At 38.1% G+C, this 22,030-nt stretch overlaps 1 protein-coding gene across 2 annotated transcripts in view; it reads left to right on the top strand.

Annotated features, from left to right (window-relative positions):
* The window catches only part of LOC126266878 (major facilitator superfamily domain-containing protein 6), a 155,099-nt gene that overhangs the window by 83,201 nt on the left and 49,868 nt on the right, over window positions 1-22,030 (top strand). For both annotated transcript variants that reach the window (XM_049971534.1, XM_049971535.1), the window contains exons 7-8: window positions 3,051-3,293; window positions 7,378-7,539. In XM_049971534.1, coding sequence (XP_049827491.1) covers window positions 3,051-3,293; window positions 7,378-7,539 — 405 coding nt within the window. The remainder of the gene's footprint in view (window positions 1-3,050; window positions 3,294-7,377; window positions 7,540-22,030) is intronic.

A 22,030-nucleotide genomic window follows, 5' to 3' on the forward strand; every position in this document is an offset into this window, starting at 1 on the left:
AAACGTCGCAGCACATTTCAGGGAAAGTCTTGAGTATATAGGAAGTAAATAGCCAAATTATCCATTAGTTATAGGTGGAGACTTTAATCTAGCATCCATTGACAGGGAAAATTACACGTTTATCACTGGAGGCTGAAGCAAAGATTCATGTGAAGTTATCCTAGGAGTGCTCTCAACATACAACCTTGAGTAATTGGTTATAAAACCAACTCGAGATGGGAACATATTAGATATCTTGGCGACAAACAGGCCTGATCTTTTTGAGGAAGTTACAGCCTAGAATTTTATTGTTTCAAAAACAAATAAAAGTGTCATTAATGAATATTTTCATAGTCGGCTCCAAGCATTCACCGTGGGACACAAAGATATTAAGCATCTTTGGTCGGAATTTAAAGGTATTGTCCACCATGTGCTAGAGAAGTACGTGCCTAGCAAAAGTATAGGGGAGGGAAAGGATCCACATTGGTACAACAAACATATTAGGAAGTTGCTGAGAAAGCAGAGAATTTTGCACAGTCATTTTAAACGTAGTCACTGCTCTGCTGACAAACAGAAATTGCGTGAAATGAAAGCAGTTGTCAGAAGGACAGTGAGAGACTCTTTTACGAATTTGAAAGCAATATTTTATCTGCAGATTCTAAAAATAACCCCAAAAAATTTTCGTCGTACATAAAATCTATTAACGCTACAAATAATTCAATACCTTCTCTTGCAGACAGTACGGGTAATGTAACTTATGATGATAAACAGAAAGTCGAAATTCTAAACCTAGCTTTCAAAAACGTGTTTACGATAGAGGACTGCAGCATCATTCCCCATGTCAATTATCGAACAAACGAAAGGAAGGCTGATATAGTGTTTAGTGTATCTGGGATTGTAAAACAGTTAAGATCCTTAGACGCCAGAAAGGCATCTGGCCCAGACGGTATCCCCGTAAGATTTTATGTTGACTATGCTACAAATATAGCACCACTCTTATCCGTCATTTATCAGAGATCATTGGAACGGCGGAAAAGTTCCACGGGACTGGAAGAAGGCCCAGGTCATAGCAATCTATAACAAGGGTAGAAAATCGGATGCACATAATTACCGGCCAATTTCACTGACGTCAATTTGTTGTAGAATCATGGAACATATTTTGTATTTAGACATAATGACCTTTCTAGACTATGAGTAGCTCATCTGCAGAAACCAGCAGGGTTTTAGGAAACAGCAGCCATGCGGGACACAGCTGGCTCTCTTTGTGCATGATATACAACAGCCTCTAGATACTGGCTCCCAGGTTGATGCTATATTTCTTGACTTTTGAAAGGCATTCGACTCAGTTCCGCACTGTCCCTTGCTACAAAAAGTGCGCGCTTAAGGTCTAGTCAATGACATATGTGGCTGGATAGAAAGTTTTCTAACAGACAGGGAGTAGTATGTCGTCCTGAACAGGGTAACTTCAACAGAAACAAGAGTGACTTTAGATGTGCCCCAAGGCAGCGTAATAGGTCCCCTGCTTTTTACAATTTACATAAACGATCTGGTTGATGGTATTGACAGTGGCCTTAGACTGTTTGCCGATGATGCTGTAGTCTACAGGAAAGTAGTATCACATGAAAGTTGTGAACAAATCAATGAGGATTTGTAGAAAATAAATGTGTGGTGTAATGACTGGTAGTTATCTCTCGATATTAGTAAGTGTAACCTACTGCATGTAACAAGGTGAAAATCCCCATTAATATATGAGTACAAAATAAATGATCAGTTTTTGGAAGCGGTAACATCGGTCAAGTATCTGGGTGTGACTATTCGAAATGATCTCAAACGGAATGATCAGATTACACAAGTAACGGGTAAGGCGAACTCTATATTGCGGTTTATTGGTAGAATCCTGAAGCGATGTGGTCCTTCAACAAAGGAAATAGCTTACAATACGTTAGTTTGTCCAGTCTTGGAGTATTCTTCGTCTGTGTGGGACCCTTACCAGTTGGGTTTGATTCAAGACATTGAGAAGGTCCAAAGAAGAGCATCAAGATTCGTGACTGGTACATTTAGCCATCGTGGGAGCGTTACTAATCTCATAGAAAGTTTGAAGTGGGACACACTTGCTGATAGACTACACGCTAAACAGAAGGGGCTGCTAGCTAAATTCCAAAATACAATCTTCACCGAGGATGTAGAACATATATTACTACCACCAACTTTCAAATCGCGTAATGATCATCATTCAAAGTTAAGGGAAATAGTGCGATCCGCGAGTGGAACACAGGGGGAATTGTGCCCTCCGCCACACACCGCTTGGTGGCTAGTGGAGTATACATGTAAATGAAGATGTAGATCACTGCAAATGTTGGGACTCCCCAGAGTCCTAGTTTCCAATGCATTACAGGATGTAATGATGGACTCCTCATCAGAGTTACCACCTCTGTATCCATTGTACAAATTTTCCATTTTGAGATTTGAAGTTGTAAGTTGAGAGCAGGAAATCTAGGGTCGTCCTTGAATTCCTGAAATGACACCCAGGAAGAACTCTACAGTTTTTTTTTTTCAAAGGGCTTGATGGGAGTCTGTTCTCACCTTAACTAAGAGAACCCAGTGTGAGGGGATAGGATTGAGATTAACAGTAAAGTATCTAATATCTTATGTGAATATACTGCTGGTCCTGATATAGACCAATCTACTTCATAGCTGTTAACTATTGTTACATATGTATATTATTTGACCAAAATTTTATTTCTCGCAGTTCTTTTCAGAGCATTTGTAAATAAAGTCTTAAGCTCATCTGGGAAAGTAGTTTTCTAAATCCAGTCAGCTGTGTCAAAGAGCATGTTCTGTGAGTGTGGCACAATTTTGTAGAACAAGTAATAATGAGCCTTATTATAAAATGTCATGTATACTGTTATATAATTGGGAAGTTACAGTATCTATCTGTTGTTAATGACTAATGTGTAATGTTTTATTTCACTGCTTTAATATTATTCCTAAATAAAAGGTATATTTTCCTTTACCTAACTGAACAGTAAACTGACTGTAACAAATATCAATTGGTGACTTAATTGTTTCAGGGCATATATTACGCAAGATTGGTCACATACATGCAATGTCTCTTGTTTTACTGGCATTTGGAGTCCGCTTTATTCTGTATTATTTTCTTACAAATCCATGGTGGTGCTTGCCAATTGAACTTTTCCAAGGTCTTACATTTGGAATATTTTACTCAGCCATGACTTCATACGCAAGCATTGTTTCACCACCTGGAACAGAAGCAACAGTACAAGGTCTTGTTGGTGCGTCATTTGAAGGAATAGGTAAGTCATCTATAGTTACAAACAATTAATATTTGCACATTCATAATACAGTGTTATCTCTGTGCGTCTTTATGTCCAGTATATATTCTACACCTGTTTCTTTGATGGTATATGGTATTGTACATATTAGCATTGCTTCATTACTTTTCTCAACATTGGACGGTTCCTGTTACTGAACATTCTCCGAAACATTATAGTAATGATAGAGGTAGGTGGTTGTTGTTGTTTTCCTGATCAAGCAGTCTGATTTCTCATTGCCCACTCCTGCGCACCTATAATACACCTGTGCCTGCATTGCCACATCTCTTCTGTGATCCTCTTTGAAAGCTTGTACAATATACAGCGAAGATAATGTCATACTATTAATCATTGCTGTCTCTTCTTTTCCAATCATAATGTCTGCCTACTTTGGTGCACACACTATTTTCTGATTTCTCCCTTCAGGACTACTTCAAGGGTCTTATATACAAGGACTTTATTTAAAGGAGTGTTATCTATGGTCTCCCTTTCTGATAAAAGTACAGTCCCCAGAATTTTCCCAGTTAACTGAAATCATGTGTTCACTCTCAGTACACGTGGTTTTGTTTGTCTACTCCATAGTATTTACCCTAGATGCAATTAGTTGATGTGACCAAATCCAGAGGTGTGTTAATTATTCTTTGTCCAAGTAACACAGTATTTATTTTCCTATTGACAAATATTATCATGGTTTGATCTGCTATCCAATATGCCACCTGGAAATTCCATTTGCGTCATTCTGAATTTCCTATATAGTTCACAGTTTTTTAACTTAAAGATAGTAGCAGTGCTGTTGGTAAATATTCTAAGTGTGCATCTTCCACTGATAATATTAATCAGTGTGTACAGAGTGCAACAGTTAAACTGGAACAAGAGTAAGTTCTTATTTTCTCCAATGGCCCCCACAGCTCCTTTGTCTTTATTGTTTGGTGCTGTACTTGCCATTGTTGTTTTTGACTGCTGCCACTCCATGTCCCCAGGATACACTATTTTACCATCACTAGACATTACCTTTTCCATAGCCAAGTTGGCTGAAAACCAACCACATCTTTCCTGGTAGTTACAGATAACAATATCCTCATCCAGACCAACTGCTACATGAAAAAATCACTCGCGAATAAATGTGCAAAGTTGGTATTGTTAGATTCATTGATATGACATCTTTATAATCTGAATTCAAAGTAAGACCAGGCTATGGCTTTTCTCTAATTCTATTTTCTTATTGCTCTTTGACTCTGGATGGTTGGCTACAACCTCACGGCCCACTCAAGGCAGGCCTCTCCCTTGAGAAATAGTGGAGTGGTAAGATGCTGAACTCACATTCGAATGGGTGACAATTCAAATCCTCACTTGGCCACCCAGATTTAGGTTTTCCTAACCACCTTAAAGGAAATGCTGGGATCATTCCTATGAAAATGACATAGAAGATGTGACCCAATTCCTTACCCCTCTATCCTCATTCTAAGCTTGTGCTTTGTCTCTCTTAATTTTGTCCACAGCTCGTGGTTTAGTGGCTAGCGTTGCTGCCTCTGGATCACGGGGTCTCGGGTTCGATACCCGGCCAGGTTGGCGATTTATCTCTGCCAGGGGACTGGATGTTTGCGCTGTCATCATCATTCGTGTCAGTGGCTAGATTGGATTGTGAAAAAATTGGACTGCGTAAAAATAGGGACTTTGTATGGGTGCAGATGACTGCTCTGTTGATGCCACAATTCAATCATTGTCATCTCTTAATTTCCTTCTCAATGCTATGTGTGAGCCCTAATCTTCCTTCTTTTTCTGTTCACATTGAATATGTCAGTCAGTAAAAGTTCTTCCATTTTGACAGCTGTCACCCATTATATGCCGAAAAGTCACTCCTATATTGCCAGATCACTTGTGGTGCCTCATCTGCACTGAGAAACAATCACTCTTCAAGTATCAGTTAGGCTTCTGCAGACTGACGCTTTTGTCACAATGTTCAAAAATGGATCTCCCACATGATTGAACACCTGAGATGAGACACAAAGATCAGAGATGAGACACAAAGGATCACCCTCATTTTCATAGAATATCACACGTGACTGTAATGACTGTACAGCATTCTCTGTCAAATCTTTGTCTCTCACTTGCTGAGTCCTAAAATGAGGAAGCTCCTTCTAATTACCCTTCCCATCTGTTCCTAAGCAAAATTACCCTTCCCACCCAACTTAAATTATGATCTCTCTCTCTCTCTCTCTCTCTCTCTCTCTCTCTCTCTCTCTCTCTCTCTCTCTCTCCTGAACCTATACATCTGCCCATGGATCATACCACCAATGAAGACACAGAGGTCAAAACTGTCCCATAAACCACTCCCTATTCCGTCTCTGTCACTAGCATACCATCTCTGTTACTGGCATTTTAGAAAAGGGCTGCATTTGAAGGAAGTCATATCACCTGTCTAGTTTACAGCTACTGTACAACATTTTAATGGCATGTGACCGGGAACAAACTAAGTCACCCAGTTGTGGATTACACTGCGGAGCATTGTTTGGTGTGGTATAGCTGTTGCTTCAAAAATGGTTGCTATTAGATATGTACAACAGTAGTTTCATCATGAAATTATAATGAAATCCAGGCCTTTAGCTGCTTACAGGCGTTGATAAATATCGACGGGGACAGTTGATCTTGCAGCTTTTGAAGAATGAAATTATAATGAAATCCAGACCTTAAGCTGCTTACAGGCGATGATGTTATACTTCCTATGTGTATGTTCTGTGTTCCACCTCCAGAGCATAGTCTGCTTAAAATTTTAGAGGTGTTGCTTTATTTAATGAGAAATTTGATTATAATAGCAGTTTAATCTCTTTCCTGTCACTTGATTGCATTTGGAGAGGGAGAGTGGTCGATCCCCCATTACTTTGTGTTGTGACGTGGCTGTATGTCGAGTAGCTCATCAGCTCAGTACAACTGGGCCAGTGCAGTATTGGAGACAACTACACTAATAAATAATCTGAGTATATTAACATCGTTCAGTTGAACACTCAGACAGAACTCTGGTACGAATGGACACAAATAGCACTTCTTGGAGCAGGTGACCTCCAATAACTAAGTCGGTACAAGCCTGATAGTGCTTCTTAAAAGTTCATATTTACCAAGTTATATTCTGAGATGACTTCCTGGAGGTCCACTGTACTGGTGGTGGTTCCATTCTCCATTGATTGCTGTAGATGGTAGCTCACTGGTTTCTTAGTGTGGTCTCCATCCATGGACTGGTCATGTTGTGGACTGAGCATAGATTGACTGTAGAAGCCTGGCAGCACTGGTTATTTTATAACATGGATGAATAAACTCAGTCCTCACGATTGGCAGCTGTCAGCCAGGATAACTAGCTGCTTGCTCATTGTTCTTCCATGGAATATGGTGTCATCCAATGGGCAATTTGCATACATGGAAGACGTGGCAACGTAGTGCCCCCTTGGGGCAGCTGTTTGTAGCAGTCTTGCTGAATGGCTATGCATTCTGACTATGCAACGAGTGACACTGCTTTTTACAAAGGGATATTGTGTGGTGGGCACCGGAGGACATAACACTTTGCTTCTTAACCTTTTCTAGTGTAGTTTGCATGCGCATGTGCGCACGGGCTCGCGCGTGTGCGTGTGCGCGCGCGCGTGTGTGTGTGTGTGTAATAATAATAATAATAATAATAATAATAATAATAATTACCATTTGATTTGTGATCCCAATGGATTTTTCTTATTCAGAACTAGGTTCAGCACAGATGCGTATTGTTTCTGTGTCGTATTATATGTTGTATCAATTTGTTTTAGCTCCTCAACAGAAATTGCACCATATGGTGGCTATATATGATGTTGATGTGATTGATTACTGTCAGTGTATTTTTTTCTGTGTAGATTTGGAAAAAAGTAACTACCTTTGCAGATGAAGTATGAAAACATATAAATTGCAAAAGTATTTTTGGTGAAATCTTCGCTCTAATATATACAGAAGCCTAGAATTAGGAAACTTCTGATGTTATATTTTGCCTACATTTGCAGTAAAGTAAAATATTTTATGGAAATTGAATTTCATTTTGTTTTTGTTGCAGGAGTGTCCATCGGAAGTTTAATTGGAGGTGTACTGATAGATCAGTATGGTGGAGCAGATACTTTCCTTATATTTGGTATAGGTTCACTGATATGCTTCGTTTTGCATGTAATAGTTCAGTTCTGGCTGGGAGGAAAGTCAGACAAACTCCCTGAAATTGGAGGTGAGTGACATGTTGATATGTGATACCAGTTACAGTAGAAAAGAGTAATAATTTAAAAAAATTCCTTGGTGACTTTTTGTTATCCTTTTATGGAGCCTTCCGAAATGATTACAGGTAGTATTTGCATCTGAGTGGCACTAAATACTTGAGTTATGTGGAATACCATGAAGTAGAGCTTTATTTGAAGGAAAATATATTGATTTATAACAATGTAATATACATCATGATTTATGTAACCATTGGTTCTTGTTGATTAGAATTTAAGTCAGCCTATGCAAGTGTAATGTAGCCCCAACATTTTGTACTGCTAGATGTCTTTCATATCGAAAAATCCCTCTCTTATTCTGATAGTAATCAAGGTTCTTTTCTTACTACAGGATTTAATTACTTCCTTTTGAAGGGAGCCCAACAGTATTGCATACATTTGTCCCTGTCACTAATGTTACGTTATAAAAATGTACTGAATTGATTCATCTTGTCCTAGCCATGAATATATAGCTGTATTCAAAAAGCAGATGTGTCACCTATGATAGCCAAATAATTTCAATTTGGGGCTTCTTCTTAATTACTACCATCAGGAACACATTATGTATGAAATTCCTTTTGAACTAATAATTTTACTTTATTCTAGTAACTGTTTTTGTGCAGATGTGTTTTACTTACTTCCAACTGCAAGCTTTATCTTCTATTGCTCTGTGTCCTCAGTTTGTTAATATTTTGATAAAGTAGCTCCTAGTTTTTTTCTATCCATTGTATTATTGGCCAAGATCCCATTATTATATAGTATTTTTGTGTAAAGCAAGTAAAAATGTGTGTGTCTACTGCCTTAATTTCATATTTTCAAGGGAAAAGTCACTTGTGAATTTATAGCTACAGTAATTACAACCTCTGTTCATCACCTGCAAATGCAACATCTGTCTGGTACATAGTAGTTCTATGGCTTTGTCTAGTTCTTTTTTAACCATCTTTTTGTCCTTAAAGTAAAATGTGTAATATGTAATGTATTACTTAATGGATATTTTGCAGTTTTTAAAAGTACTGACATGCTTAAATACACATGTAGCTCTGAAGATTGCTCCCTGTACTACAATTCAAGATGGGCAGTTACATGACCCTTTTTTTTTTTTTTTTTTTTTTTTTTTTTTTTTTTTTTTTTTTTTTTTTCTACGATACACGTGTAGCTCTGAAGATTGCTCCCTGTACTACGATTCAAGATGGGCAGTTACATGACAAAATTTTTTTTACACATGATTTTACTTTTACCTGATTTTCACTTGATCTGAAGGATAATATTCCTACAAAAAACTGTCCTCAGTTTGAAGGTTGGTTTGAACAATACAATGCATTGCTAGATATGATCCTATTGGTCATGACGTGCTGTTGCCTTCATGCAAGCAGCCAGTTATACAGACAGTTTTAGATTCCAAACCGCAGTGAAACTCGGAATTTTTTAAGCAGATCATTATTGGAAGGGGAATAAATGAAAAGTGATAGAAAAAAAATCCCATTACTTAATAAATATTGTTCTGGATCTTTGGATTTGTAGTTTGACTCTTAGCCACTTAGCCATTAAGCGACATGATAAAGATGAAAACAAGCTACATGGAAAAATTTTAATTATAAATGGGTTTTCATTCAGATGGAATTCTGCACGTACTGACACATTCCTAAATTACACAAATGAAAAATTATCACTCCTTTAGAGTTGTCCCACATGAATAAAGTTTTATTGACATGTTGTAATGATTATAGAATGACATGTCATATTTATAGGATAATGCACCAGTAAAGAGGTTATCTTGAAGAGTATTTATTACATCGCCTCCTCTAGCAGCAATGCAGTCCTGTAATCATGCATAGACAGGGTGTATACTCCTCTGGAGAAATGTGGGAATGTTTTTCATCTGAGAAAATCCTGAGATTTTCAGGAATTTTACATTGGTTTAGTTTTCAGTTAAATTTTTGTGATTCCAGCCGGTAAGAACTGATATTCCAACAAAGAATTTTACTTTAGCCACCTGCTGCAGAATAATACTGCAGCAGTAAAACATAAATGAGAGAATAAGACCAAAATAAAATGTTTGCTGCAAAGAAATGTACCATTTACAGCAACAAAACACAATTGTCAGTCAACAGCTAAATGTGTCAGAGGCTTTAAGACAAAGACTACACAGTACTTCACAACAACAAACTGCTTTCAAAGAATGTGATGTCACAACTGTTTACATTTCTAACAGGTTACAGGAAAGTATTGTGAATGGTGGTTTGAGAAGCATTATTTTAAAGTAAATTTCCTTTTGCAAGAGGCGAATTATGTTATGTGTGAGAATATGCGATGACTGTCTTAAATCACTGTTTGACTGTGTTTAAAAACTTAACACTTTGAGGGTCAAACACTTAGAAAAATTTTAGGCCCAGAAAACCAGCCATTTATGCCAGTATTTAAAATTTTACTGTCACATCTGTGTTTGATACATCTTAAAGGGTAACACACCCTGAAAAAGACCAGACTTCAAGGTTATTTTTTCGTTTTTATTTTGGTTCTTTCATACAGTACAGATTATGCAGTAACGATGGCAAAAAATAATAGGTTGGTGCATAAGTCCAGTGTTTTTGTTTTTCATGTTGATGTTCCCATTGCTATGGGTTTATTTATGGATTCTCATTTTTTTATTTGTGGTTCACTGTTGCTATTTGAGTTTACATATTGTCATTTTGTCTTTTGGAGATAGTGAGTGAAGCTGTGAACACTAGAAAATGGAGTGCCTAGTGGAGAAATTGGAACATTTCTGACGTATAAGAAAAAATGGTTTTCTTATATTAAGGAGGATAGTTTTTTAAATAAGTGACTCTCCATTTGCAGGAAGACATTCAAGGTATCGTTTAAATGCATTAATCCACAATGATGCACGTCAGTGTACTCGGCAAGTGACACATATGGTGAACTGTGATCATTCCATCTTCGTGAACATTTGCAAGCATTGGGGAAGATTCTTAAAATTGGGTCTGTGGGTACCACATGCTCTAATCCAAAATCACAAAAGTTAGCTGGTGGCCATATACACATCTCTAATTATTTGTTATCAATAGGCTTCTCAACAACACCGACCAGTACTATCCTGTATCATTACTGTCCTGTATCATTACTGTTGATGAGTAATGGTGTCTTAATACTAATGTAAGGAAAAGAAAGGGTTGATTGAGCCCAAACAAAGCAACACCACCCCATTAAAATACCTGCATGCATCTGCAAAAGATAATGTTATACGTCTGGTGGAACACCAGTGATGCTGTAAACTACGATTTGCTTCCCTGAGGTGTAACTATCACTACTCTCATTTATTGTCAACAACTGTCTTGTTGGTGAAATCTGATATGACAACCAGGAACAATGTGTGAAGTGGTGCTACTCCATGATATCACATGTATTCTGCTAGACTGACAAAAAATGCTATATGGGAGTTGGATTGAGAAGTTATTCTGAACCCACCTTGTTCACTTGATCTTGCATCCTCAAATTTTCGCCTTTCGTGTTCTCTGTTGAACAACCTTCAAGGAACTTCTTTTCCCGACGAAAATGCTTTCTGAACATGATTCTGTGAGTTCTTTGCCTCAAAACTACATGATTTCTACTCTCACGGACACGATAAGTTACCCTGGCATTGGCAGCCTATTCTAAATTGTGAAGGAGAATATACTATAGATAACTAAAGCGTCTGTTATGTGCATCTGTTGTGTTTATTAAACTTAGGAAAGCACTGTGAACTTAGGCAGAAACCTGGCATAATTATCCTTCAAAAAAAAGTATGAGGTGAGTTCTTGAGCAATTTAACATGTAATTGACGTTTCTATACAAAAAGTCAAAGTGCTCAATGGAACATGTATTCAGCCAGGTAGCCTGTGAAATGTTTGGTACCCAGCAGTGAAATTTATTATTGTACCTGTCAGAAATATTCAGCTGCTGTAATTTTAGCTGTGCTCTTAGGATCCTGCAAAACCACACCCTCGGTGGGAAAAAACCATCAAAAAATTTTTGACAGCCAAAATTATATGTGAAAGCTTATCTTTTCTTGTAAGGCTACTGTATGTATATTAACTGAAACCATTAACTTGTGTGTTCACGCTACCTAACAGTGATAGTACTGTTGGCTGACTACGTCGTGTGTAATATCTGAATAACTGCTGTAATTAGATGGAAAGGTCAAGTGACATGAACTATTATCGGTTGCTAAAGGCGTGTCGCACAGCACAGTCTTGATTTCAGTGCTTTGAAAACTACCATGCTGTATTTGGTGGAATTCAGATTTATTCTTTCTTAATGTTACAATGGATCAAAGATATTTCCAAAATGCATTATTTTTTGCTAGGTTTCATTCCCAAAATTACCAGGTATTTCTGCACTGATGTATAAAACCTTTACAATGCAAAGGATTGATAGATAAGTTTGACACCTCCAAGGGAAAGTATTTTATCACTTGAGATGGTAAAAATTTACTTTCACCCGGGGCGTAGTATATTTTCACCTGAGAGAAAGTTTATTTTTAAGCAAGATATATGGGGAAAACCCGGGATTTCCTTTATCCCCCCTCACATATACATCTTGACAGAGACAGTCATTGAGATGTCGAATGTCAGCTTGAGATATTTGGTCTCCACTACTTCCACATGTTGTCACAATTAAGTAAGGGATTAAGGTGAGTCAGCTCACCATGTCCCACATAAACTGAACAGGGCAGTGTGCTGGCCAGATGAGTTGACAAATATCATCTTCATTCATCCCCATTACAATCGGAGGAAGGCAATGGCAAACCACCTCCACTAGGACCTTGCTTAGTACAGCAGTACAGGTCTCCCGCAACATCCCCTACACTCCTCGGAGTATGGGACATCATCATCATCGTCATCATCATCATCATCGTCATCATCATCATCATCATCATGTCCATTGAGTAATGGGTTAAGTGTGTGCACAAGCATTTTCCTGCTTGAGGAACACATCACTCTGACTTTGCAGAAATGGCAGTGGGATTAGTTGTAATGTGTTTTGAATGTGTTTTGCATTGTTCTGTTTCCCTGACATATGACAATTAAGGGTAGTGTCATTGTTGCCTATTGCTTGCCACACTATGATGCCCAGAGTTAGTTTTCGATTTTGTTGCCTGACTCCACTATTTGCCACTCTTGTGGACAACGCCACACTCAAACACAACCATTGCTGCTACCAGAGCAGACCTACTCTTATTACTGAAAGCAAGCTTCATGGTGGTAATATGTCATAAGAAATTTGTATGCCATTGCTCCTTCTCCAGCTTCTAGTAAACCATTCCTGGTATTGCAGCTGAGGCTCCCAATTTGTGCTTTTTTCTCTGTGCAATTGAGCAGTGGCTACTCATCTGATGTGGTGGACTAACTTACCTCTTAAATTAAGGGTTCTAACATTTCTTGAGCCAACCCTTAGAAAGCCAGGTTTGTTTTTTCTGATGGCATTATCTTTCTGAATAGTCCCCACCCAGAGTTTTGAGCAGGGGACTATTTTACCTCCAGAATGTTTTACCCTCTAGGGTGCCATCAGCATTAAAGCACACAGAAGAACTGCATGAGCTTATGAAAAATAGTGACTGTGGTTTCCTCATGCTTTCAGCAGTCCACAGTACCATCATGTTAATTTGGCCTCTCTATAGACACCTCTCCAACCTGGTTACTTCCACAGCACACCTATTATATTAGGGACTACACCTAATGTAGATTTGAATTTGACAGTTTCAGGCTGAAGTCTGCCTCATCACCGAAGTTGAACAACAGTATACATAGTGACATTTCATGTAACTTTTTTTTTCTCACCTTTATTCCATATCTCCACGGGCTTGATGTGTTATCTATTGGATTCGGTAATGTTAGTGCTAGAGAGGGGTCTTTGCCACCCCTTACCCTGCACCCACACCCCCTTCCCCTCCCCACCCCTGTGTGTGATAGAATTTGTGTACCACAACTGTCTACATCTAGTGTTATCCCATATGAAATTTTGCAAACATTTTTTAAATGTATGTTTGTTATGTATCTGAGACAAGACGTTGTACCAGCCTGGTATTCACCTATTCAGATGTGGGGAAACTACCTAAGAAGCACATCCAGACTGGCTAGCATACTGACTCTCATTGTTAACCCACCAGGCTGATTCAGTCTAGTGGAACTGTGCCTCTCTGAATCCCAGTAGTGGCTTGCTAAAGCACATGGTTTGCCGGGCAGGTCATTGTGACATTTCTTGTAACGTTACCATATAATCTTTCAAGGTTCTCAGATATTATTGTTTTACGTGGAGTTGTATTTCAGTACCTTGATCCCATTTGAAATATTACTACATAATCTGCACTCGGTAACTTTTGCGGGCAAGTGCTCTTCAGCTTGAACTACCCAAGTAAGATTCACAACCCATCCTTACAGTCTCACTTCTGTCAGTACCTTGTCTCCTACCTGCCAAACTTCAAAGAAATTCACAAGAGAACTTTTGTGAAGTTTGCAGGGTTGTAGATGAGGTACTGGGGAAAAAGAGGCTTTGAGGATGAATCAGCAGATGTAGCTCTGTCCATAGAACACTTACAAAATGCTAAGCGCCTGAGTGTGAGCCTTGATACAGCGCACATCTTTAATCTGCCAAGTAGTTTTGTATCAGTGCACTCTGCTGCAGAGTGAAAATTTCACTCTGGAAACATCCTCCAAGCTGTAGCTAAGCCATGTCTCAGCAATATCCTTTGTACCAGAAGTGCTAGTCCTGCATGTTTTGCAGGAGAATTTCTGTGAAGTTTGGAAGGTGCAAGATCAGGTACTAGAGACAGGTACTGGAGCGTGAGTCATGAGTTGTGCTTGTGTAGGTCAGTCGGTAGAGAACATGCTTTTAAAAGCCAAAGGTCCCAAGTTTGAATTTTGGTCAAGTACACAGTTTTAATCTGCCAGGAAGTTTCATATCAGCACGCACTCCATTGCAGAGTGGAAAATTCATTCTGGAAGCATGCCCCATCCTTTCTTCCAGGAATGTTAGCCTTGCAAGTTTCGCAGAACAACTTCTGTGAAGCTTGAAAGGTATGAAATGAGGTATCGGTGGAAGTGATGCTGTGAGGAAGGGCCATGAGTTATGCTTGCGTAGCCGATTTGATAGAGCCCTTGTCCGAGGAAGGTGAAGGTCACAAGTTCGTGTCTCAGTCTCGCACTCAGTTTTAATCTTCCTGGAAGTTTCATATAGGCGCACATTCCATTGCTGAGTGAAAAATTCATTCTGGAAACTTGCTTAGTTCATTAAGGTTTTTTTTTTTTTTGTACCAACTCATGGGGTGTTGGGACATTATGGTCAGTTTAATAAACAACTGGAATTGCACCCATTAATTTCAGTATAATAGATCCAGATTCTATTAAAATGAATGCAAGCACAAAAATTGTTTGTTTCATTAGGAAAACTTTATTAACTTTCATCATGTTGAATTTCAAGTTTCATAGCTAAATTGTTGGTTCTGCATATTTTCAGAACATGCCCGTAATCTTGTAGAAACTTTATTAGAGAAAAGTATTTTGAGTTAGTGACATAATGTTCAGGTTACCGGTAGATCCCAGTGCATGCAAATATCCATAGTGTTCTGTGAGCTACATGTTTCATCTGAATCATACCTAATGGTAAGTCACTTGGGATGGGAAGCTCAGCGAATCGTGGATGAATATGGTGTTGGTAAACACAGGGTTTCCAAAGTAGTCACCAGTTAGTGCAGCTTACATACTTGCCCTTCTGTGTCTGGGTGAGAACGTCCAAACTCTCTTCTTCCATTGCTCTGCAGCTGTAATAGCTTCGTCATTGCATAAAAATAGATCTTCCGATGTGCAAACAAATTCCATCCTTGGGCATGTGAGAAAATGTTAAATCATCTTTTTTTCCGCACATTCACATTGATCATCTACTGAGTTTACCAAGTTACCCCTTTTTACTTTGCAGGCATTATTCTATTACTGTAGTTTCTAAACATCTTTCATCAAGCAACCCTAGACATTATGATGCAACTTTTTACTATCCGGAGTATGGGGATCTAGGCTTAATGGTCTGGACTACAAGGATAATGAAAACATGTATAATAAAATATCATAAACTCAAGCCTAGCGGAGAATCAGTTGTGAAAATTGGTGTTTAATTGGGTATTATTTGTTAGCTGATAATGTCTGAGACGCATGCCATTCTCCATGTGTGCTGGGAATACCCAGGCAGATTGATCATTGATGGAGCTGTTTCTTCCTTAATTGCTTTTGAGAATTATCTAGTACTTTCACACTGTTTCAGCAGTTTGGGTGCAATACCAGGGAATGTAAGTAGCCAACCAGTAAAGTGATTTTAAATGGCTTGTCTCCTGAGAAACTCTTTAGGAAAATAGTTGCAGTAAAATAACAGAACACAGATTGTTCACCAGGATGGCTTTGTATTTGTTTAGAAAGAGAGCAATAAATTCAAGAAGTCTCTTTCATACATCAAAACAGTCTGAAGGGACTTGCTAGTACATCAATATCAATGTAGTTTTTGTGAAATAGAACTTTATTAGTATAGACATGGACATTAGACTCAAAAGTAACTGAGAAACTCATAACACTAAACTGCTCTTAGAAAGCTGCTGAGCATCTCAAACCTATGTTTTGCCATATTAAGAAAATTGATAGAGGAGTTAGACATGTGGGTAAATGATTAACTATTTAAAACAGCTGGCTTTGTTATGGCATTTGACATGCCAGTATTTCTAAATCACATAACGGTAGGATTCATCCTTGTTATGGTGAAAGCATTTACAGTTATACTAATATAAATGTTAACAAATAGGACACATGACACTAACATTTAAGGAAGAGGCAAGTTTAAAAAAAGTGACAAAGCTACACAAATCTACTAGTGGTTCATCTTTATAAGTGTGCATAATTTGTTTTGGAAATCACACTATCCTTTGGACTGTTTCTCTCCTATACCTTGAAATATGAAAATGCAGTAGATCAAACTGACAGGGGTAATAATATTGTACAAGAATAGTTGCAACTCACTATATAGCGGAGATGCTGAGTCGCAGATAGGCACAACAAAAAGACTGACACAGAATGTGCTTTCGATCAGTGCCTATATGTGACTTAGCATCTCCGCGATAAGGTGAGTAGTGACTATCCTTTTCGTAATATTGTTACATTTCATCCTAGATTTTCCATTGTCTGACAAGGGGAATAATATGTACAATCAAGTGGAAAAGGCCTACCATAACCTCCTGAATTTGCTACTTTAATAACGGCTCTTACGAAACTTGTCACTACCACTGAAAGAGAAATATCAAAAGAGTCTCAAACACTATAAACAAAGTTCAAAACACAGTCTAATATTGATTCTGCTGCAGAATCTGTGAAATGTGATATCTGCTTGAAGGAACCATCCAACCTCTTGGCCAGTCACTCAAATCTTTCATGATCTTATCAGAAAGGTAAAGAGAAGGAAAAACCTCACAAACTGTCTCCCATTTTGTAACAGAATTAAAGTGAGTTTGAGATTCAGGAGGAGGAATTTAAATATGTCACAAAGTAAAGACTTTTGTTTGTAGGGATGACTATCTCTGTAAGTGGCAGATACTTTTCCTCACCATTTCCTCTCTAGACCAGCTTACATGCAATTGCCGTTCTAGAATATATAGACAACTATTTCCTCCTAATATCTTATTATCTACCCCTCATGAAATTTCAAATCTAGACCGAGAGATTTTGATTGTATCACGCAGCCTCCTCCACTGTTTGCATTCGGCCATTTATCCTTTATGGAGATTTAAATCTACATAATATGTCACGGGTCTCTTCTACTGGTTAATCACTATTTTAAACATGTGGGAGATTGGTCTTGCTGAACACAAAACAAAGCATTTAGATTTACACTTACATACATACTCTGCAAGCCACTCTGCTGTGCACGGTAAAGGGTACTTTTCCAGTGGCGGTCATTCCTGTTCCACTCATAAATGGGACAAAAAAAAAAAGATTCCTTGTGTGCCTCTGTAGATGTCCTGCTCTCCCTAATTTTGTCTTTACGCGAGATGATCTTTGAAGGCATTTGGTCTGTAGTCTGTTGCAAATGCTGCTTTTCTAAACTTCCTCAGTGGCAAAGATTGTCTTCTTTACGCCAAGGATTCCCATTTCAACTCGTAGAATATTTCCATATCACTCTCACACTAGTCAAACTGACAGGTAACAAATCCAGCAACATGCCTATGAATTACTTCAATGTCATCCTTTAATTCTATCAAGTGGTGATCCCAAACATTTGAGCAATACTCAAGAATGGGTCGCACAAGCATTCTATACGCAGTCTCCTTTATAGGGGCACCAAACTATGCCAAATCTATTCCAATAATCCATAGTAGGGCATTCACTTTCTCTACAGCTGACTTTATCTGCTGGTTCAATTTCATCTCAGTCTGCAACATTATTAGATATTTATCGGCATGTGGCACTTGCCATTGCAAACTTTGTTTTCCTCTCAGACGTTAAGTCTCATTTGATACAATTTATCTTAGCTCTCATATGCTTCAGTTGTAAATTTGATTGTGCTAAGTATCAATGCTGGTTAGTACTGCCATCCAGGAAAACCTGTGTTAAGTTGGTATTGAACTGTAGCAGTTGTGTGGAGAGAAATGGCTAGTTCTTCACATAGCAGTCCTGCCTGAAGAAGGGGTTGTAGAGTTTTTACGGGAAGTGAAAATGAGAGTGACAATGACTTTGATCAAGATGGTAATTCATTTGTAAACAATTCAAATGAAAATGGCGATGAAAACAGTGAAAGTCATGTGATTCAGCAGAAGATTGATGAAGAATGTGCAGAAATAGTAAATGAATATATGTATTTTTCTGGTTTTATCACTGAAACTAGTAATGTACTATCACAAGTAAGTGGTTTCTTTCAGTTAATATTTACAGACAACCTATTTCAACCTATTTCCCTCTGACAACCATGCCTCCATCCTTGCTACCTTCCCTGTTTTCCTTTCCCTGTTGCTTCATAACCTGGGTTGTGAGTAACTAAATCCACTTTCCCTTCTTCCCTTTCTTTCCCCTCTCTCCTCCCTGATGAAGGAACATTTATTCCGAAAGCTAGGAGCTTAAATTTTCGGTTGTTTTTTGTGTCTCTATCGGCTGTACTGAGCTGAGGTAAGTACTGGCCAGCCCCTCTATCTCTTTGTTAGTAATTATTTCAACAAATAGCAGACAAAACGAATAGGTATGCTACAGTAAAAGTAGGGAAAGTGACACTACTTCCACAACATTCTGTGTGGAAAATCGTTACCATGGAAGGAATGGGAGTGCTTCCATTGTGTGTTATGGAATATGGCACCACAAAAGTGTAGAAACTTGCAGGACTTTTTTTCAACAGAATTGTTACAGCTGCCTTCTTTTCAGACTGCTTTAGTCATAGACAATTTATGGAAAGTTTCTGGGTACTTCATGTTTCTAATCTGGAGAACGCTACACTGTCTCCTCAGGTTCAGTCACATCTGAGTAAAGTGAAAAATGTGTTGGCTTATTTTCTGGCAAGTTTCTCGAAATTTAAGGACCTTATAAGTATGAAGCTACTGATGAACCTACAGTATCATTCAAGGGTTTTGCAGTGCTCAAAATTAACAATCCTCAAAAATTAACAAAATGGGGACTCAGAATTTACGTAATTTTGGATATATCAAACAGTTATATTTGCAGTTTGGTATATTATTTTGGTGTATTGATTTGTCCAGACTTGTATTTTTCTGAAAGCATAATTCTTGAATTGCTGGATATCAGAAATTCTGCAGGGCAGTCAGGGTATCTCTTGTAAGCTGACTGTTTTTGTACAAGTGTCACATTAGCTGCAGAACAGTTGAAACAGAATGTGCATCTCACCATAACAATCCAGGCCAATCGTAAGAACCTTACAGCTGCAATCAAGAAAGGAGTTCTTTGTCTAAAGAAGCATGAAGTAAAATGCCTCTGTATTAACAAAATCATGGTTCTGGCATGGCAGGATAAATGAACTGTTCTCATGGTTTCTAGAAGAATAAATAACTCAGTGTCACTTATAGAAAGGAGAAATGGAAAGGAAAGGGAAGAAATAATGAAACCAAATGTGATTATTGATTATGCGTCAGTGATGGGCAGAGTTGATTGATCTGACCATTTTATTGCCAGTTACAGTCTTGTAATGGAAGAGTCTCAAGTAGTGGCAAAAACTGTACTTCTGGTGGTTGGAGGTAGGACTTGTAAACAGCTATTTGTTTCACAAGAATCAGTGAAAAAAACTACTACTTTACAGTACTGTCCACAAAGAATTCCATAAAAATATTACAACAGATTTAATTGATGAAGAAAGAAGACAAGAACAGAAACAGGGAAGTCATTCAACTTCTGATGATGAGGAACAATTGTATGGAAAGTTGCACGTTATCGATAAACACACAAATTGTGCAATGTATTTTGGCAGAAAAAGAAAGGCGGCTGGTGAGAAACCATGTAGTACTATGAAATATGCACATGAAACCCAACTTTCTTCTGTGAAGAGTGTTGCAAAAAATGTCAGACAAGGAAAACTTTAGTTTTTTGATGCTTATGTAAATATATTTGAATGTAAGAGTACATTTATGTTTTAATGTATAACATAATTGTTGGTCAATGGTTTCATTGTTTCAACAAAGAGACTCTTGCAAGTCTCTGAGGTGCGCTTGCTGCCCAGATGCGCCAATTTAGATACACTAGACTCTTGCTAATCCGACCATTCCTTGCACGTATGAGTGCTGGATTGATGGAAGTGCCAGATTGTTGAGAGTCTTGTAAATGTAGTTTAAAACATAGGGTTTGTACTCCATTAAATCCAAAGATACATTCATTCTCACAGAAAACTTAGCCATTGAGTGTGTACATGTGCAGGTAGTATCACTATGAAACATGTCCTAAAATTTTAGTTCTTGCAGTAATGATGTGCAATCACAGTATGCTTTACCACACAACAGGTTTACAAGCATTACAATGGTACTGCATGTTTCTGAGTGTTGCATAATGTACTCCAGAAAGATGTCTACAGCTTTAGCACTAATTTTGTGAAATATATTTATGTTCTCTCCTCCTTTATCCTCATCTCCATCGCTTTCATCCTGACTTTCATGTAAGCTTTTGTTCATCTCTTTGTTTATTAAAGTTTGGTCATAAGTAATTGCTCATCCAACATTGTACTCAGCAGCAGTGGCTTTCTGCGAAGAACCTCAGTTCAACTTATGTCTAATTTAGGATTTTTTGAGTGTACGCTTGGTTTAGCATAACGTGTTTTCTTTCAGATTATATAATACTGAAATGTAAAGAAAGCCACAATTGCATACATGTATAGTATTGTTTAACATTGTAATTAATTAACAACATTTTTCTACATAAGAATTCAATATTGCAGGCATCATTTCTGCTTGAACAACTTTGAGGCTGGACGTGGCCCGGACTACTGAGAGCCAGATTAGTGAGAGTTTAGTGTAAGAGCACACAGAGATGCCCTTTGTCTGCAGTACAAAGTGCAAAGGGTTAATCAGTCTGACTGAGTCAAGCAGTGTACTATTAATACAGTATTCAAACATTGCAGGACTGTCTCTTTTACTCATCTGCATTAACTTAAATTAACCTACATTTAAAGCAAGCTGTTATTCATTTGGCCATATAAAAATTCTGTCAAAGTCATCCTGAATTCCCTAAAGTCACTCAGATGACTTTTTCACCAAAACAGGATAGACCAACCTCGCTTCTAATAATATCCAAATGATCACTTTCTGTCGTTGTTATAGTCTTCACTCTGAAGACTGGTTTGGTGTAGCTCTCCACACTACTCCATCCAGTGCAAGCCCCTTCATCTCCAAATAACAGCAGCAGCCAAAGTACTTTCAAACCTGCTTGCTGTATTCATCTCTTGGTCTCCCTCTACAATTTTTACCCCTATACTAAACTGGTGATACCTTTACGTCTCAGAATGTGTTCCATCAACAGTCCCTTCTTTTGTCAAGTTATGCCACAAATTTCTTTTCTCCCCAATTCTATTTATTTCATACTCATTGGTTAAAAGATCTACCCATCTTATCTTCAGCACTCTTTAACCTGCTAAGTGGGTAGTTTGTGCGCGCCTCTTCCCCAGTGGGTAATATACGCCAGCGCGCCCGTTTGTGGTGGTGCTGCGCACAGTTCTCACGTTTTCTTTCGCGTTTTCATTGTTGAATTTAAATTGATATTGGGTGGAAATGAATAAAATATATTTCAGATGTTAACAAAACTGTATTTTCACAATATTACATGTCGTTTTCAGTGTGAAACATTTTAAAACAAAGGGCTGTGCACCAGTATGAAATCTCTTTGCGAAGGCCTTTTCTCGTACATACCACACACCTCCTTGTTGGTCTTTTCTTCGTTGTGAGTGGCAGAAGGTCTGGAAAATGCCTGGCTTGTTGCT

This window comes from Schistocerca gregaria, chromosome 4, assembly GCF_023897955.1.
Source record: "Schistocerca gregaria isolate iqSchGreg1 chromosome 4, iqSchGreg1.2, whole genome shotgun sequence".
Lineage (NCBI taxonomy): Eukaryota > Metazoa > Arthropoda > Insecta > Orthoptera > Acrididae > Schistocerca > Schistocerca gregaria.